A 20,603-nucleotide genomic window follows, 5' to 3' on the forward strand; every position below is an offset into this window, starting at 1 on the left:
AAAATATGAAAAAATCCGCGGCTGAGGTTCATCGAATGCTTTCAAATACCTATAGTGAGAACGATATTGGTGGAAGAACGTACCAACGATATTGTTTATGTCTAGGTTCAGTTATTTTCTGGTACATCTGTAAAATGGCTTGTTCCGTTTGATTAAATAAATTAAGGAATAGATGAGTGGTTTCAACGCTTCAAGAATGGTGATTTTGATGTCGATGACCAGCATCGCGGTGGAAGAGAGAAGTTTTTTGAAGATGCAGAATTGGAGGCAATAATTGATCAAGACTCATGTCAAACGCAACAATAATTGTAGGATCAATAGGAGTGACACTAAAAGCCATTTCAAAACGCCTGAATGTCATAGGAATGACACAGAAACAAGGAAATTGGGTGCGGTACGAGTTGAAGCCGCGAGGTGTTTGAAAGACGTTTATTTACTTGTGAACAGCTGCTTGCAAGACAAAGACGGAAGGGGTTTCTGCATCGGATTGGGACTGGAGACGAAAAATGGGTTCATTACGATAATCCCAAGCGCATAAAATCATGAGGATATCCTGACAATGCTTCCACATCGACGGCCAAACCGAATATTCACGGTTCTAAGGTCATGCTCAGTATTTGGTGGGACCATTATTATTATTATTATTATATTATTATATTACCAGCTCGGCGTAGTGTATTATGACTGAAAGAATTACAGGCGATCTTTATCGAACGCAATTAATGCGTTTGTACCGAGCATTGAAAAACAAACCGTCGCAATACAACGAGAGAGAAGATGAATTGATTTTACTGCATGACAATGTTCGACCCCATGTTGCGAAAGTAGTCAAGATATACTTGGAAACGTTAAAATGGGAATTCCTATCCCACAACCCTACCCGACGTATTCTCCAGACGTTGCTCCCACGGACTATCACTTGTTTCAATCAATAGCACATGGCCTGGCTGACCAACACTTCCGATCTTATGAAGAAGAAAAACTTGAATCGATTCGTGGATCGCTTCAAAAGATGACCAGTTTTTTCAATTCGTACGCTGTCCGAAAGATGGGAGAAAGTAGTGACCAGCGATGGGCAATACTTTGAGTTATAAATGTATAACCAGTTTTTTACAATAAAGCCTCGAATTTCGCAAAAAAAAGTTGTACCCTTATGTATTTGTTGTATTATAATAGCATTATTTACTAATCAGGGTTTTAACCATTCGGGTAGAAATTTAAAAAAAATTAGATTGTTTAATATGAAAAAAAGAAGACAATTGGCAACTACATCACAAAATCTAATTTGGTCTTTAAAACTTTGAACCCTTTGAAAACCTTGTAATCACAGCGTCCTCGTCAACATCAATGTCCCTATAAATGTTCAGGACGACAAAATACTCCATAAAAATGAAAGCAAACTACTAAATATGTCGTTTTCCACTGAATCTTATTATTATCCTCTATGATAGAAAAACTTTATTCAAATCAACAGAATTTTCTCACACCAAAATACCATAGCGATATATATCGATATTTTACTCTTACATATTTCGATACATTTCGATAGTGTCTGAAAATATCGATACAATATATAGATATCGATAGTTTTCTGACCTTTGCCCATCCCTAGTGTGGATTTGCCGAACGCAGTCATAACCATAAACAAAGATTTCTCTATGACCATAATTGTCAGTCAAACTCAGACGCATGTCTCAAAATTTTGTTCGAATATAAATCGTATATTGTATTCTTTAATAATGAATAAAAAATAACCGATATCAACCAAATTCTCAGATCTCATTTTTCCAGAAATGGCAATTTCTTTCTTTGAAGAATTTGGGAGAAATGAATAATCAAAATGTGAGCGTCAGTCTTTCAAGAAAGTTATTCATGCTTATAGGTTTGTAAAAAATTTTTAGAGAATATTGAATAATAATATAATCCCAACATTAAGATTTTAAATTAGCACATTTCTTCTTTATAGAGACATGTATGATGCATAAGTCCAAATTTAATTGATGATTGGGTGGGAAAAATTGACAAATATTGATATTCTTGTAAGTCAATTCAAAATGAATAATAGATATATTTTAAGGGCTATCATTCCATTGGATATTTACTTGTGAGCCATAAAATGAAGTTACATTCATTCCATTGACTCATTAATAGAAATACTACCTGAAATAAAGAAATTGCATTCAATGTTTATTTTCAGTTTTGACAAATATTGAATTTACATAATCGTTCGATAAGATCTATGAAAAGACCTACAGTGAGATTTTGTTTTAGGAATATTCAGTATAGCTGTAATAAACAAACTGAAAAGAGGCAGAATGAATAATAGATCTACCTTTCGGATACCCATATCTGAGAAATCAGGTTATAAGAAGTCCCTCATTTCCAAGGTTTATCAATACATTTTTCAGTTGAGCAGCAAATTATTCTTCTATTCCATATTTTGTGAAGAAATACAATATAATTGCAACAATTTGAAGAACCTATTGGAAATTCCTGAGGAACTAAGGAGTTTTTTAGTATCTGAAGATTGTATTGATGCTATGTTATAGAACGAGACTTGTGGCTCTGGGTTTTACTCAGAAGTGAATTAAACAGGGCAATTTATGTCCTATATAGTAAATAAAATTTTGATAGATATAAGTTTCAAAAGATCAACAATTTTGATCATAGTATTTACATAAATCAAAAAATAACTGGCTTACTATTAGTGCATTGTACGTGGATGATTTTTTTGTTTTAACTAATGTTAATTCTGAATGAATTTTCTGATAGAAAATTTTATGAAAAAGAAATTAGGGGAAGCTAAAAAATTATTAGGGATCAATATTACTAGAAATTATGGAAAAGGTAGTAAAGCTATCGATTATATTCTTCAAATATGTATTGCAATAATTCAACATGTCTGATTGTGAACATGTGAAAACTAAATTGAATTTTGATTCAACAAAAAAGAGTTGTAATGATGAACCATATAAGAAATTAATAGGTTTATTAACATCTTTAGCAGTATTAACTAGTCCTGATATAGCATACTCTGTTAATTTCTTGAGTCAATTTAATAATTATCTCATTGTTGAACACTGGAAAAGTGCAAAACTCATTTCAAGATACAAAGATCATTGTTCAAATTTTACTTCAGTCAAAAGGAACTGAGTATTTGAAATCGGTACTAAAATTGTATCGGTCAATACTATTGACCCATATTAGTGGGTTCGATGAAATGGCCATATAGCACTATTCCTATAACGATTAAAAGATTGGAAACTTTAGTGAACAAATAGGTAGGTATCTACATTATACAAATTTGATCATTCATGAAATGGAAATTTTCAATAAATAGTTGCTTTTTAAAGTATTTTATACCTTCATTGAATTGCTGGAAAATTGATACCAATTTCGAAAGTGACTGCCATGTTAAAATTCTTCATATACTGAATGATCCTTCAAAATTTATTTCTGTCGTAACATTTTGACTAGTATTTCAACTGATATATTCCATACGTTATTGAAATCAATATCTTCAAAGTACTATTCAGAAGACTTATAATGGAATTTAGAAGAATATGTCTTTCTCAATTTCATAGTCATATATGATATGATGCATAAGTCCAAATTTAATTAATTCACATCTAAAGTGAATGTTATTTTTAGAAATATTCAGTATAGCTATAATAAACGAACTAAAAAGAGACATAATGAATAGACTTGCCTTTCAAATACCCATGGCCTATGTTACCTCATAAGCAATTACCTATAATATCTTATCTTGGTGAAACCTTTTTGAGAAATCAGGTTATAAGTTTGAGAGTCTCTAATTTCCAAGGTTTATTAATACATGTTTCAGTTGAGCGGAAAATAATATAACAGGGTATATATAGTTGAAATTATTAGTATGAAAGATTTGACTTATTCATTATAAATTCAACAGCACTGCACTCAAATTCTTCAAAAACGGAGTGGTCACTTATATTTTTGCACTCCTCTGTCGTAAAAGTGTATATTTTAGATATTCAAAAAACACATGGAAACTTTTGACTGTTATCTGACTAACTTGGCTCTTTTTTTCCAGTAATAATGCCAATTGTGAATTATCTATAAGGAGTTTTTCTATCTGTTTAATACTGTTTCATAGTAGCATAACTTTTACTCCAATCCAAGACTGAATTGATGAATGAAGCTTCTGTTCTCTTTGGTAGTTCCATCTTCTGTCGCAATAAATTCAAATTCTCACGAAAGGGAATGTAGTTTTATAGTTTGTGGAAAATAAACGAAAAATTCCTGAAATAAAGTAACATTCAACCAATTAATTCCAAATAATACAAACCCTTCAAACGAACCTGAGTTGAGGAAAATGCATTCGATGATGATATCAATGTTCATTTGCAAATTTTGACAAATATCTATCGAATTTTCGATTCGCCGAAGACTTTGCATTTTATCTGTCGGCATGTATTTAAATATTGAATAACAATTTTGGAAACTGCAAACTTTTTCAAGAAATTTCATATATCGAAATGGAATATTTATTATTAACATGACACTGACAGCCAAATTGTCCACAGATACCACAGAAATATGGGACTTGAAATGTCAAAATGATCCGAAACACCCCGTATACTCGAAAACCGCGGGGAGAATCGAAGGTTTGGGATTTTTCCCGGGATCTCCAGACGATTTTGAGGGGGGTCTTATTCTTGTCATTTTTGCTCTAGATGGTCCCGTTTGGGCTGTGATTTTACGTTTATAGTTTGACGTATATGTGCAAGCGGTTTTATATATACTTAGATATTGGTACACTCTTTTTCGAATACAGCGCTCACAGAAGTTTTGAATTTTGTTCGCAATAACTATGAAGAGCTCTACTAAACTCCCAACTAAACCATACTATCATTTTTGAAAAAATGTTCTGGTTTCGATTTCATCAAATTAGAATGCTATTAATTAGTGTAATATTCATTGAAATATTTTGGTCGAATTGAGAATTCTACAAAAAAATCAGCAAAAAAACATGCTACACTTCCGATACATTTCTATAAGAACAGACTGAAAAAGATTAAATTGAACCAACAACCCATCAATTTATAAAACCGTCAATTCCGCACAGCTCATGTTCAGTAATCTACCTCAATAATAATAATAGGTCGATTGTGTTGTGACTGAGTACAGGAGAAAATAATGCACTAGAATTCCTTATAAATTATACACCAAATTATCCAAAATATGCATTATGATGCCTCAAGCGGTAATAAATAATTGGAGGGCTTTTTTGAGTGTAGATTGCATCTGAAAGAAGTGTATTAGAATTACATAGTAAAACATCTCTCGAACATGAAGAATGCATCCATGCATATGCTGATATCGATCAATTTTCCAAATTATAAGATATGGATGAATTATGAATAAATTTGATAACGATTATCTCTCAACCGCAGTTCTTATCGAGTCTATACTATATACTATTTTTGTTGATAAATGGATGACGTTATCACCATAATTATACTTAGGGAAATCCTCCAACAGAAGATTAAAAATATTGGGATTATATGTATAAATGGAAAATTCAGTTCAGACGCTTTTTTTTACTGAAATTTTGTTGTTATTAGTTTATTTCTTTATTTATCTGCATAATACTAAGTAGGTAACTCTTTCAATAATGTTCAGTAACTTTATTCTTTATATGCAGCTATGGGGTTTGAACAATGGACTATTATTGCGAATTGATTTGTTTCTTTAGGCATAAAATTAAAATAAATATTAGTAGTATAGGATATTCTTAACCATATTTTATCCTTACTTTTGAATAGTTAAGGATTTAAAAATTCTTGAAAAATTGATTTGGAATTCGGACCAACATCGGTTGCAAACAATGATCAATAATCACTGATTCAGGGATATAGAGTAAAATGCATTAGGGTAACTACATAGTGGTGGGGGATTTCCCCACTTCGAAAAGGCAAAATCATTCAATTTTAGAATTAGTCGAATATCTCGAACAGAAACCATGATAAAGCGAAATATTTGAAAAAGTCATTTTTCAAACACGTCCTGTAACTTGAGAACGAATCAAGATGTTTACAATCTGATTTCTTATTATTTCGAAAAGGAGAAGTCTGTTACTTTTCGAGAGGCTTTCAGTGAGCATTGAATTTGGTACACTCTGTACACTTCGCTCAAGGAGTGATCTGCTCCACTTCAGCGCGAATTCTTTGTCGTAACTTTTCTAAATTATTTTGCCTATTGATATGAACTTTTGATTTTAAATGGCCCCATAAAAAATTCTGAGGAGGGTAAGTCAGAGGAACGCGGTAACTTCTCAACAGGTCATCGACGTCCTATTCATCTTCCAGGAAATGTGGCGTCAAGATATTGAAAAAAGTTTATTCCAACGCGAGGAGCAGCCCCATCTCATTGATACCAAATATTCTGATGGGGAATATGTCAGGATGTTCTTGGTTGAATAATTCACGTGCCTCTTTATGTGTTTCTAGCTAATTAGCTAGAAGGTAATTACCTTATCCAACCTTTATTAAAATTTCAATTTTTTTTTATTTTAGTTTTTCTTTCTTAGTGAATCACCATCCAGTCATCATCCAAATTTATATTTATATTCTATCAAATTCATCAACCATCACCATACATACACAACATCCATGACCTAGTCAGCATTCGAACCCGGTACCTTCGGCACCACAGTCGACTATCAATCCACTGCGCTACCAAGGTAGTCTAAAATTTCTATTTGTTATTGAAAATTCTATGTGCCATTTTTTTAACATGAAAATTAATTCGCTTGAAATTGCAAACTTGCGCCTCCATCGCACTCTCACAGCAATGTTGTTTTTAAGAGGTAAATTTAAGAGTTTCGTTTTATCCCCAAATATGATACAGAACTACAGAAGTCATAACGATAATTAGTGCAAACATTATTTTATATTTTGTTATTTTACTCTTATATCGGTCAGTTCCAAATGGATGACGCATAGCAATTCGAATATTTTCGCCAAATTTCTTTTGTTTTTTGAGTTCAATATTTCTTACAGTGAATTTTCTGAACAAAATTGTTATTATAACACCATCATTTAGGTACGTACCTTCGTTGTACCATCAGATAAATTAGTAAAAAAATATTGAGGTAGTCACTTGAAAAGAAAATATGACGTCATTATGTAAAAATGAATGACGTCATAAGTAAAATTTTTATGGCATAAGGTAGTTGATTGAAAACTAAAATTGAACAGTCCGGGCGTTTTGTTTCAGAACATTCAATAACCGAATTATGAATTTTGTTCATTTCTTTATCCACACACTGTATTATATCAATATCTAATCAAAAATCAAACGTAAAATGGATGTAGATACTAGTTAATTGAAATCAATAAGCTACTATTCAGTAGATTAGTACTTAGTTGATCTTAACTTAATGCTTTTCGGGGAAATACTAGATGACGTGAGAGATACAATGATAATTCAGGAATTTTCGTTATCAGTATTTTGGATACCTACGTAAGGTTATTGTGTTCATACCGACAATACAAGGGCGTAGAAACGAGGAGGTGTTGGGGGTAATTACCCCTTCCCAAGATTTTCTAAATATAGAATTTCATAAATCTCGCAAAGACAAAGAACGAAAATTTCTCCATAAAATAAACCAATAATAATCATTTTAATTTCCTTAGAAATCGAGACGTATGTAAAAAATTGGACCCCTTTACGGTTTATGAGTTTATTATCGCTTTCAATTTTTATTGCACTACGAGCTCGTTTTTGTCCGAGGTTTATTATTTTTTACATTTATCTATCCGCTTTCTCGACATCGCCTCTCATTTGCCATATGTGATTTTTGTATTCGTCATCGGCATACACTTAACCGTTGTTTTCGATTTTTTGCATCATTCTCGTCACAAAATTTCAATATGTATTAATTTGTCAAAGAACTGAATTGAGTAATTCACATCGAAAATTTGTCAATTTATTGTGTTATATTCAAATTGCAATTTATTTGTGAAGACATCAGTTTTGAATTGACTATATATACAGGGTGATCCTAAATTGGAGGTGCAAATGAAAATGACAGATTTCTCGGATCATTTCAAGAAAAAAGTCCTATAACATGAGTCCACAAACGCTATGATTTTGAGATACAAATGTTAAAGTTCAAGTTTTTCTCTCATAGAACCTTTCCTTCAAAAGATATTCTTTGAATTGTCATAGATATTCCAATTTAAAGTTTTCATCATGTGATATCCTAATTTTGAATGCAAATCTACAAGGTGATTTTTTTCTGGAAGAGTGCCCGCTTCTTTTCTCCAGAATTATTTTTTTGTGAACCACTGGTAGTTTAGAAAAATTTAAAAAGAAACTGTGGTTCAGTACTACACTTTTTGATTTGTTGTAGTTTTGTCGTATCTGCAATCGATCTCGACAAAAAATTCAAACAGCTCTCTATAGTAATTCTTAGGAAATTCCAAATTATTATAATGATTCAGTAAGGTAGCTGTGATAAATAAATTAATTATAAGTTTTGGTACTTATTTACCACCTCTGTAGTGGATATTACTGAAGATTCGTTGAACTGGTTAAGCATCACAAAAAAGTAGAACTATAAGAAACACCTTGTATCTCGAAAACAATGCGTTTGCGGGCTAATGTTTATGGGCCATTTTAATTTTGAAATTATCCATGTCATCTCTTATTTCCTTCGTAATTTCAATTCGGGAACACCCAGTATAAGACAACAATAGAATTGGTGATAAAAAAATTATTTCGGGTAATTTGGTTCGAACTTCGTTATCAAACCTCTTTTTCTCTCATTATAGATATGAGTACAATGTCGTCAAAAAAAAAAAAATCTACGCCCTTGCGGCAATATGAGTGTATAAAGTAAATAAAGACATAAAGAAAAAAATGATTAATTTGAGGTGATTCTATCATTGATTTCAGTGCAGTCTACTTTCACTCAGAGCCAAAATAACCGAAAAGAAAATAATGATATAACTCCAGTGATCGGTCAGCCTAAAACTTGTTTTTCGCTCAAGGTCTTAATGCTGCAGAATCGAGCACAAATTCATCCACTTTTCTATAAAAATATCCGCGTGGGATAGAACTCGTATAAACATAAACTTCTTATGCAATTCGAATATTCTTCATGAAAAGTAAATCAATAACCTCGATCTTTCAGAAATACGAAAAACAGAATTTGAATAAATTTTGCGATGATTATTTGCAAAGTGTATCTTGTTTCATAATTTTCAATATTATGGAAGTATAGAGTCATTATAACATTCCTTGAACTTTCTTGAAAATTGAATTGGGATGTTATCTACCTACGTAAGGCATTTGATTTTTTTATGTTTATATGTATGTTTAGATACCTATCAGAGAAATGACGAAATAATTGATTCTACTTTTCATGGCGGAAAGTTACATATTCTATCGAATATAAATAACTATTGAATAAGTCTTTCAATAAATAATGACACCAACTATAAATATACAGAAAAAGTCTAACGGCACCGCATTAGATTCTCTGTATCGAGTAATGGCTACAAACCGAATTTCGAATTTTCGAGTTTTATAGAAAAAAAGAAAATCTCGATTTTTAGTTTTTTCGAGATATCTCGGGAACCATTGGAGATATTTTGGATCTGTTCACACCAACACACCCATTCTAAAATAACACAACGTTTTGTAATTTAAGCCATTCTTCATTTCTAACGGTTTTCGATATCCCTGTAGTGTCCCTCTAAATAGTTCTAACTCTGTGTACAAATTTTTCATTTTCTGATAGCGTTATATAATTTTATATAAAGAGTTTTATTTAATTCATTCATTCAACCATATCGAGGTTGAATAAATGAATTAAATGAAACTCTTTATATAAAATTATATAACGCTATCAGAAAATGAAAAATTTGTACACAGAGTTAGAACTATTTAGAAGGACACTACAGGGATATCGAAAACCGTTAGAAATGAAGAATGGCTTAAATTACAAAACGTTGTGTTATTTTAGAATGGGTGTGTTGGTGTGAACAGATCCAAAATATCTCCAATGGTTCCCGAGATATCTCGAAAAAACTAAAAATCGAGATTTTCTTTTTTTTCTATAAAACTCGAAAATTCGAAATTCGGTTTGTAGCCATTACTCGATACAGAGAATCTAATGCGGTGCCGTTAGACTTTTTCTGTTTTCTTTTGTTTCAGAGACACGAAAGTCAATTTTTTTCTTATGGACGCCATATTAGTTCTCCTTATGGCAGGATAAAGAAAAAAATTATACAATTCAACAATTTATCACACTCTACAAAAATATCGAGTCCAGCTACGAAAATTCGAACTTCATCTAAATTTTTTCGTTTAAGTAGTAGGCCGGTGCCAGAATTATCAAGTGGCAGGTTTTTATAAAACTCAAGTGATGATTTCTCATAACAACTGAACAAAGTAACAAGTTATTTGACAATTTTGGCACCAGCATACTACTTGAACAAAAAAAAAGGAATTTAAAATTTGCGTAGCTGGACTCGATATTTTTGTAGAGTGAGATACATTGTTGAATTGAATAATTTTTTTCTTTATCACCCCATAAGGAGAACCAATAGGGGGTCCATAAGAAAAAAATTGATTATCGTGTCTGTGAAACAATAGAGAACAGAAATAATCTGACAGCACTATACGGCAATTTTTGTACTTTCATTGATCACTAATGGGAAAATTTGAAAACTCAATTTTCGCAGATTTTCATGAATAGTTTTTGCTTTGTACTAGATTATCTCCAAAATGGTACATTCTATGAAAAAATTTATGAGACCTCTTTTCTCAGTAAAGCTCGGTTGATTCCTGAAATAAGATAAATTTCTCGAAAAAAGATTGGTTTTGATTTTCAATAGGCAAAGGATCATCACACCCTTATATCTAGGCCACTGGGCACTGGATAATGTAAGTCGGAGACACTGACCTTATTACAAACATTAAATTATCAATACCTAAAAATGTATCTCTAAAATGAAGCCTGTAAGGATATATGTTCATATAAACTTTTTTTCATGAAAACAGTTGTTCTATCCGAGGCCAAAGTTATTGAACTAAAATCTGAATTTTTATACTCGCGGGGGAGGAAAGATTCTTCTGTCTGTCAGGACGAAGGAACTGGCGTACCGGTCTGCCTTCAAAACTTCAAAAAATAATATATATGAATTTCAAGTTTCCTAAAATACCTACTTTGGAAAAAAAAAATTTATTTTGAAAATTTCTGCCACCATTTCACCACCACGATAGTCGTCTACCGTTTCGTTTTTGAATAACTACAAAAATTGAAATTTGACATATCAAAACGGCAGCTTTCTCAAAATAGTTTTAAGTTTTTCACACCTGTCGCTCCTGATGGTAGCTGAGGCCACCGCAATCGTACTTAGCTAGCCCCCAATTCATGGTCGGCAGGTACAACAGACTCACCGAGGAATTTCAGGCTTCCCTAAAATATGTGTGGTCTGCCGTACTTTGTCGCTTAGACTATACTTCTCTACTTATTCTTATTATATTTTATTCAAGAAAAATAGTAGAAAAAAATATGAAAAGCACCAACGTGAAGTCAGAAGCATTATAGCAGTTGTTCATTAATCCTCCCATTGCATCCTTGGAGAACACATATATCTTTATATACAGTTTTGTGGTCTTCGAAAGTGCAATATACGCATGAATGAACGAGCGTTCGTCATATCCCGATTTTACCTCAATTCTCTAAAGCCTGCCACTCACGAAGCGTTTTTTCGAGACTTTGAACGCCAAGCGTCCAAGAGATTCCAGTCGGGCAGTCAAGTTCATTCTCTGATTTACAGTCGTGCGGTCGTGTCCCGAGCTGCCCGACTGTAAAATTATCCGAACGATTGAACATGGTAGTCTCGTGAGTGGCCGCCTTAACAGAAACTGAACTTGAAACGTCAGCATTTAGATAGATAAAAAATATTATGGTATTATGGTTATTAGATATTACAAGTGAAATAATCAAATTTAAATTTTCAGGATGAATTGAGTGTTTTCCATTACAACCTTTATACGGCTTCAATATCATTTCTAATGTTCAGGCTGAACGCTTATTTTCAGAATATAAAATTGTTAAAAATTACCTACGAGGCACAATGTCCCATTGTGAGTGAAAAAAAGTTAATTAAAAATTCATGTATCTAAGAAATATCGAATATAATTACCTACATGTATTAATATGAAGAACTGAAAGTTACAGTCAACCCAGTCAACCTACGACAATTTTGTTCTGTGTATATATACTACATATTAATGATTGCTTTGTTACACTATAACAATTAATTTATGTTGATTTCTAAGCTAGTCATGTTTAAATTTTCACGTTTTCGTTTTACAATTAATTTTCATTTCAATTTTTCAATGTTTCACATAAAAAGAGGACTAGCTTTTATTTTTGAAGTTACAGTTGGCAATATTCTTATTGATGTATCTCGACTAATGTGTCAATGCTTCCTGTCTTTCTTTCCTGCAAACTTTCGTTCGTTGGATAATCTTATCAAAACCAATCATCAGTGATAGTTCGATACTTCATAAGTTTGCAGTAGTTTCTCGTTGAAATCACTTCATCTTGGATGGCTAGGAAAAACCTTCTGTTTCTGGAACAGTCCACTCGATGTGAGCCAATGGGTAGACGCTGCAATGCTCCTGGTTCATTAATTATTATATTATGAAATTTTCATCCATCATAAAGAAGAACCTTGATACGCTTGGGTAGTTTCGTGGATACCAAGGCTCAACAAAATCCAAAAAGAAATTCTAATTAAGTAATGAAGGAGGTCAATGCAGCTAGTCTACCGATCTACAATGGAGTTTGTCAGTACAATTTGTATTCTTATGTATATGTATTTGTACTATTATGTTCTCTATAATTCCTAGGAAGAATCTACTCGAACTATATTTCCCTTTGTACCTATTTGGTTTCAGTACAATGTCTTTGTGATGTGTTATTTATAATAATGTCACGTTAGAATAATGTGGATTAAAGCCTCATTTTCCGAAGATAATTGTCATTATGACTCTTGAACGCAATTAAACTGGACTCCATCTGGATTATGAGATTTTTCGAAATTATCAGATTTGATCAACGTCGTGTGAAACGTGATCTCATTATAACCTATCGTGGTCTCCATGCTGGTCTTCAGCTACTATTTACACAACACTCAAACCATCTATCAAACCCTATATCTAAGCTCGCTAAGGAGAAGCTTAGAAATTCAGTTTGTCAAAATTTTCAGCCGAACAGAAAATTTGAATAGGTACTGAAATCATCTACCGTCCGATGTGAACGCACTGCACCTTTGATCAATATGGATCGACATCACTGTTAGATATCAGCATATTATTTTTTTTTCATCTTTGCGTACACCTTTATTTTGTGAGTTTATAGATGTAGACTTCAATTATTAGGTACTTATATGATATATAGTATAATTATAATACCCAATAACTGCTTCGAATATTCCTGAAATAGTTTCACAAGAGACGTATACAGCATCAAATGTCAGATAGGAGCATATTTGATGAACACTATTTGTAGTTGATTGAAAAATTTTAATTCCAGATAGACAAAGTAAAGTATTCTACTCGCAGATTGTAACTTAAGGGTAATATAAGTATTAACTCATCATATGATTTAAAAAATTCGCCGTATTCTCGTGAATCTCATCCGCATATATAATGGTAGACAAAATATGTTCATTAAATTATTCTAGGAGCTCACGTCAAGCCGGACTAGGGTAACAATTATAATAGTCATCAGAAAAATTTTTAAAAATTTAAGTCGTGTATTTTTTAAATGTTGGCTTAGAATTGAAGGTAACAGGTTAGAAGCATTGTTCAGGATAACATAGGGAAAATTGAATTTGGAAAAAAGTAATAATTTGTAGAAACAATAGTTCAAAAAGCATCACATTTTCTCGGATAAAGAAAATCAATCTAATCAGAAAAAATACACGACTTAGATTTTTTCTAAATTTTTCGGATTACTATCACGACTTAGCTGTTTACCCGATTCTGGAATATCTCGTATACTTTTCTGCAACAGAATATGAAATTTCAAGAACCTATTTTGACTTAGTTCAATTATATTCAATCAACATACCTACTTACGTATCAAACAATGAAGGAGCATAGAAATAATATAAAAAATCGAAATAGAAACTCCATTGAAAAGTTCAAGATTATTTCCTTGAAATTTGTATAACTATTGGTAGGTACTACGTAATTTTCATTCATAAAAACAATTGAAATTCTGCTATATATCTGATTACAATCAATACTATTGTGATTATAATTGAACTCCTAAAAATTCCTATGATAACATATTGAAAGTTACAATCGTTTACCAGAAATAACTAGATATATACATATATGTACCTATATAGATAACAGCTACATCTCCAATATTTGTCAATAAAAATAATGTAGGTACTCTCAATACATATTCACGTGAAATAACTAATAACATAATAAATAATATTTCACGCCTTTTTTACTTAAATACAGTAGCGACGCTAACATGAGGGTTTATTGTCACGAAATAAAGGAAGAATTCAAAATGATTTTCAGTTTGAAATATTTAAGTAACGTACAATTTTTTTTCTCCCGAAAAATTGAGAGCAATGAACAAATATGCAGTTATTTTTTAAGAAATATTTTTAACACCCTGTATATTGGAACACGAAACATTTGCGAACAGAAGGATGAACATTTGTGTATCAGGAAAACAATATTTCGAACGGATATATTTTGGGAACACCTAGTATGATTGTGCACCCGTACTTAATTCAAAAATGTAAGCTATCCTGGAAATTTCAATTTTCTAGATTTTTCTGTTTGAGATTCATCGTGTTTAGGTACGCTCGAAACTCGAAAATTACAGAGAACTACCGCCCGTAAAACGATGGCATAACAGTATTTTTTAGTATTTTACCAAACGTATTTGATAATTTCATATGATCTCCATCAGTTATTTGATTAAATCAATTATTTTTCAGATTTAATTCTGTAGAATTCATTCTTGGAATTTTCTGAAGGTTATATAAGAAATATTTTAGGTCAGGGTCTGAAAAATGGATGATCCATGCAAATTTAGTTCTACCAATTTGAAAACTATCATCAATGGTGTTATTACTGCTGTTATTTTAAATGATATTCAAATGGATGGCTTAGAAGAATGATTGTGTGAAATATTCATACAAGGTTTATTCCAGCTGTCCTTGCCTCGACGAGTGTTTCATTGTATTCGCTCTTTATGAAATCTACTTCGTGAATGACAAATAAAATGCTCTCAGAAAAGGAAATTATGAAGTTTCTATTTATATGTATCTTATTTTATTTTATAAACTTATACGTTTTTGTGGATCTAAAATATATTTCAACCAGAAATTTTGATTGAAATTGAAGTTATGAACAGTTGTTGATTCTGATATTTTCTCAAAAGGTATTGAAAATAATACACCAAAATTGTATACATCAGCCAATATATATAAGGAACATCACAAAAATTTGATATCTGAATCGAATTTCAAATGTATCATTCGTAGAACATGAATTGAAATTTTCCTATCTATATATCAACATTTGGAGATAATTTAAATTCGGCAAGATTTATTATGTTACTGTCGGTTATTTCATTTGAAAGAATACTTTAAAGTAGATCTGAAATTCTTCATGAACATTCTAGTGATTATTTCACATAAACACACACTGAATTTGAACCTACTCTGATTTATTGTTGAGGAATTATTGTGCATTACGATATTCTGATTGAATTTTCACTAGTAGTGGTTGTAAATACAATGAACATGAAATTGTGCATAAAGCTTGACATTGTTAACAATGACAAATGACAAATTTCATCTGATCTGTTTTTCACTGAAATAATAATATTTTTTTCGATATTCTACATGAATTGGCTGTGATTCTGATTGTGTATTTATATCGAAATTTTCAGGAATTTAAATTATTATTTTATATTCACTTGCAGAATATTAACAAGACCGTAAAATATCAAAATTTGTTTTTCGATATTCTGTCTCAATGTTGTTCAATTTACAGGGTTAGGTTAGGTAGGTTGGATTTCTCTCCCGAGGTCAGCACCTTGTCGTGCTGGGAGGGCTTGTAGTAACTGCCTGCTGTAAAGTAGACAGTGAAACTAAGACTGACCAGTAAATGTGGCATGGCTAATACCAGCCTGCTACATTTCCATACCTTAACAATCCCATGTTCTCCCAAACACCACATTCTTGCTAATACCACTCCTAAGATTATCCTCTAATCTCTACCCTTCCAAGTGAAAGGTACTAGCAGAACGAGCGACACGGGAAGGGGACTAGCAGCCAGCCGGCAGATCCGAGCAGACAGAGGCCATAAAGGTATCATAGGTGGAAATAATTGACAGGTTTATCAGATCGAGACACAAGAGACTGAGAAGTAAGCAAGAAGGGGCTACTTATGTTTCCGCAGGCGCCAGTTTAGGACCCTAAGAGTAATTCCCGGTACACTATTCGAAGAGTAACTATGACTTTATTGATAAAGAATCTTAGGAAACGAGGATAACGAAAAAGTATGTTGGTACTCTGCTCAACCCCACTGCTCACAGTCGAAACTACTAAACTCCCTCTAAAAAACCCCCATCCTTATAATTTCCCTTCACAAGTGAGGATGATGTTATACTATGAGGACTTAGGGGTTGCATTAGTTGTGCAAGTTCGCAAAGGTCGCAAGACCAGGGTCAAAAGGCGTCTTCTCGTTGAAGATTAAGTTCGAAGGGAGGATGCTTGCCGACTAAGTCTCTGCGGGGAACTACCTCAGGCTTGAGTTTCCTTATCAGAGCTATGGGGGAAACCACGCAACGAGTGTAATTGTATCACGCTTTTTAGGCTATCTGTTGGATGACCCTAACACCTTTAACGAATTGCTTCTACCCTATACCACACTACTTAGGGCAGGACATCGTAATACAAGAAGGACATTCCGCCGTAGAGTACCAAACCCTTGGTGAGCCAGCTGCACTGAGGCTGAACGCGTAAGAGGAAGGTTGGTTAAGAGATATGTTAGGTGTCCATAAGGTGGATTTCCCTCCATTTAAAAAAAAATGTAGGTTGGGTTTGCACTAACCCTGTAACATGTTGAACTTCAACATTTTTGTTTATTAGATAAACATTAAATGAAGCTTGAAATTGTATATCATATATATGTACTAGGTATATCTCTTCCGATATTCTCATTGAGTTTTCTATTGTCTTGGTTATGCGATAAACATGAAATGATGCCTTTGATAGTGTGATTCTATATCCAAATGCTAATTTTCATCTATTTGTAGTTTGAAAATGATCAAAAAACCGAAATTTCGAACGGACATATTTACGAACTGACAGAAACGAATTTGATCCCGGATTAGTGAGTTGAATTTCATCGTTAGAGACCATCGCGACGAAACAATCGCAATTTTGCAGAAAAACTTTCAAGGATCACTTATTTCTCGAAGAGGTGATCACAATTGGCCACCAATATTTCGTGATTAAAGACCCTCAGACTTATTTCTTTGGGGCCCCGTGAAAGATAAGGTCTATGACAATGCTCCACAATCGATTCAAGACCTTAGATATGAAATTCGTAGAATTATCGAGAATAAACAGCCGCAAATGTACGAATTGGTCATGGAAAGTTTCATTAAAAGGATATGGTGCTGCAACCATAGCCGTGGCGGCATTTGGATGATAATATTTTTCATCGTTAATGCCCTACCTTCCTCTTCAAAATTAAATAAATATCTATTAATTCCTATCAGAATATATCCAATATTAAAATTGAACTTCTCATTGGAAAACCCTTCATTTTGTGGTTTGAAAGGGAAAGAAAAATACAGGCAGTTTTGAAAATCGTTCAACAGATTTCGTGATATCTTGTATACTTCTTCATTTTCATATTATTATTATATTATTATTATTATAATGGTAGCATACAATAAACTTCGATCAATAAATCTACCAAATTCGAATTTCATGTTCAATTCTCATCTTGACCATCCTCAAACTGCAAATGCACCATTGACTGCAACTGCATGTATTGAAGAAAATTTCAAAAATTGAAAATCATCCTTCCAGCATGTTAAATATTTAGTTGTTTTTTGAATAGAAAAATTATGTTAGTTACAAATGAGTAAACTCACCTCGATCCATTTTGAAACAACAGGGGGATTATAGTTATCTCACCAGATCATCACACTGCTAAACAATCACCTAACAATGTCGAAGCAATTTCGATCACATCATTTTATGATGAAAATGAACAGGTCTGGAAAAAAGATAAAGGAAACAAATGTTTATTGCGTCGGAATTGATAGCGTTCGAGTAGCTTTCCTTTGTATGGCGAGAATCCTTGTTTTGAAATCATGGATGATATTACCCCATTCAATGTTATTGTGCCAAACTTTTTCTTCGGAATATATGGAATGAATAATATTAATTCAATTGTTATTCTGAATATTTTCAGTTTTCCTTATTTGAAAGAAATGATGACTAACTTTTCAGAAATATTTAATGCATTGATAATAAAAAAACTCAATTTCTATTATTATGTATGATTATACATAATAATAGAAACTGATCGATTCATGGGGTATTGTAGATTTACAATATCCCATGAATGGATCTGTTGAATTTCAGATAATTTGCGCGATTTTCCATTTGCTAAAGATCTTATTATACAGGGTGGTCACTTTTTCAATGAGATTGTATTGGTAACTTTTAAACCATAAGAGTTAGAAGGTTGGTCAAATGTAGAAAAATTTGCATGCATAGAAGCTTTATCAAGCAGTTCAAACAAATCGAGATTATCAGGGCCGGTTATTGAGATATCATAAGAAAAGAAAATTTTGTCATTTTGATTTTTCTTTTTTTCCACTTTATTTCAAATATTATCAAAAAATGTTTTTTTATTCGACAGTAAATTATCCTCATTTTGACGTAATCAGATTTCGTATCCAACGTTTCGTACTCTCTGGGCCACCCTCAACCTTATTTTTTTCAATACGGACCTGTATATTTTATGACACTTTTCGAAATAACTTTTAACGCTGAATTCAACGATATATCATACAATGTCATTCAAAGTTGATTTTCAGGTGATTTTGACCCTTATCCAATTTTCTTTGGGTCGGATCTGTAGTGAATGCAATTTATCAAAAACTGCTGTTACTGAAATAATCAAGAGACGCGAAAACAATGATTTTAAATTTGAATACCAAGCCTTGCAAAACTTATATCGTAATGATATCAAAATAAAGTTCGATTCTGTAATTTGTTTCAACGGAACAAATGACAAATCCAACAATAATGATTTCTCGCGAGATTGAGAATGTATTAGAAGGTATTCAAGAAGACAAAATAAACAAATTTATAAGAAGTATGGGTTCCAGAACCGTTAAGTGTATTTCACAAAATGATAGACTTTTCGAACACTTACTTCATTCATGTAATCATTATGTATGTTGTCGGACTTGAAGGTAGTATTCTGTTCGCTCCATAGTTTTTTCGAAATTAAGTGTGTTAATATAGTCTATAAATCTCTCAGTTTCACACAGTGATCAGTGTTAATCCATCTTTACAAAAGGTTTATTTCGAAGAATCTAGAAGACAAGTATTTTGTCCTGAAAACTATAAAATGTCTAATTGCGTGCGTTGTAATGAAGTAACATCAAAGAGATCGCCGAGTATTTTTTGCAGTTTTTGTCGAAAACCTTATCACGCAAATGGCACCTGCTCCGATGTCACTAAGAGTCAGTTATCGGCAATCAAGAATATGCCTGGTACTGATTGGAAATGTGACACATGTCGTCAAGAAAATGCACATATATCCAGTGGTGGAGATCGGAGGAGGCAATCGATTTCGGCTGGTCGTCCATCCCTCGCATCCCTGGGTAATCAGTCTCAACGAGTTGAAAAGCCCATCGTTTCAGATGATGAATCAGACGCTGAATGGCGCAATGATGGTGTTTCTCGGCCCATTCAATCTCTCACTTTGGAAATAAGAAACCTACGAGAATCAGTTAATTTTTGTTCAGGGAAAATAAGCGATTTCGAAATCAAGCTCAGTAAATTCAATGAGCTTGTCACTAGAATGGGTAAAGTGGAGAGGGAGAATGAATTTCTGAAAAAGCAGGTCATGGATCTCAACTCTAAAGTAAATAACCTTGAACAATTCACCAGATCTAACAACATCGAAATTCAGAATATTCCTGAAAAACCTAATGAGAATATCATAGAGATTATTTCATCAATTGGGAGGGCTATTGATCAGCCGGTTGACTCTTTCTGTTTTGATTTTTGCAGCCGGGTTCCTACAAACATTCAAGGGAGACCTAAGAATATTGTTGTGAAGTTCATCTCGAAAATCAGGAGAGACGATTTTCTTGCAGCATATAAGGCCAAACGAATGTCAAATTCGGGATTGGATAAATCAGGAATTAAAGTTGAAAAGGTATCTGAAAAGCTATATATTAATGAGCACTTGTCAAATTACAACAAAATTCTATTCAAAGAAGCACGAGAAATTGCAAG

The 20,603-nt window shown here is 32.6% G+C and overlaps 1 protein-coding gene across 1 annotated transcript in view; it reads right to left on the bottom strand.

The window, feature by feature from the left end:
• The window catches only part of LOC123672989 (peptide transporter family 1-like), a 60,236-nt gene extending 41,902 nt beyond the window's left edge, over nt 1–18,334 (bottom strand). The window contains exon 1 of the mRNA XM_045607360.1: nt 18,215–18,334. Within this exon, the coding sequence (XP_045463316.1) occupies nt 18,215–18,224 (10 nt within the window). The 5' untranslated portion in view covers nt 18,225–18,334. The remainder of the gene's footprint in view (nt 1–18,214) is intronic.
• Between the last annotated feature and the right edge of the window lie 2,269 nt (nt 18,335–20,603).

The sequence above is a fragment of the Harmonia axyridis genome, chromosome 2 (assembly GCF_914767665.1).
Source record: "Harmonia axyridis chromosome 2, icHarAxyr1.1, whole genome shotgun sequence".
Lineage (NCBI taxonomy): Eukaryota > Metazoa > Arthropoda > Insecta > Coleoptera > Coccinellidae > Harmonia > Harmonia axyridis.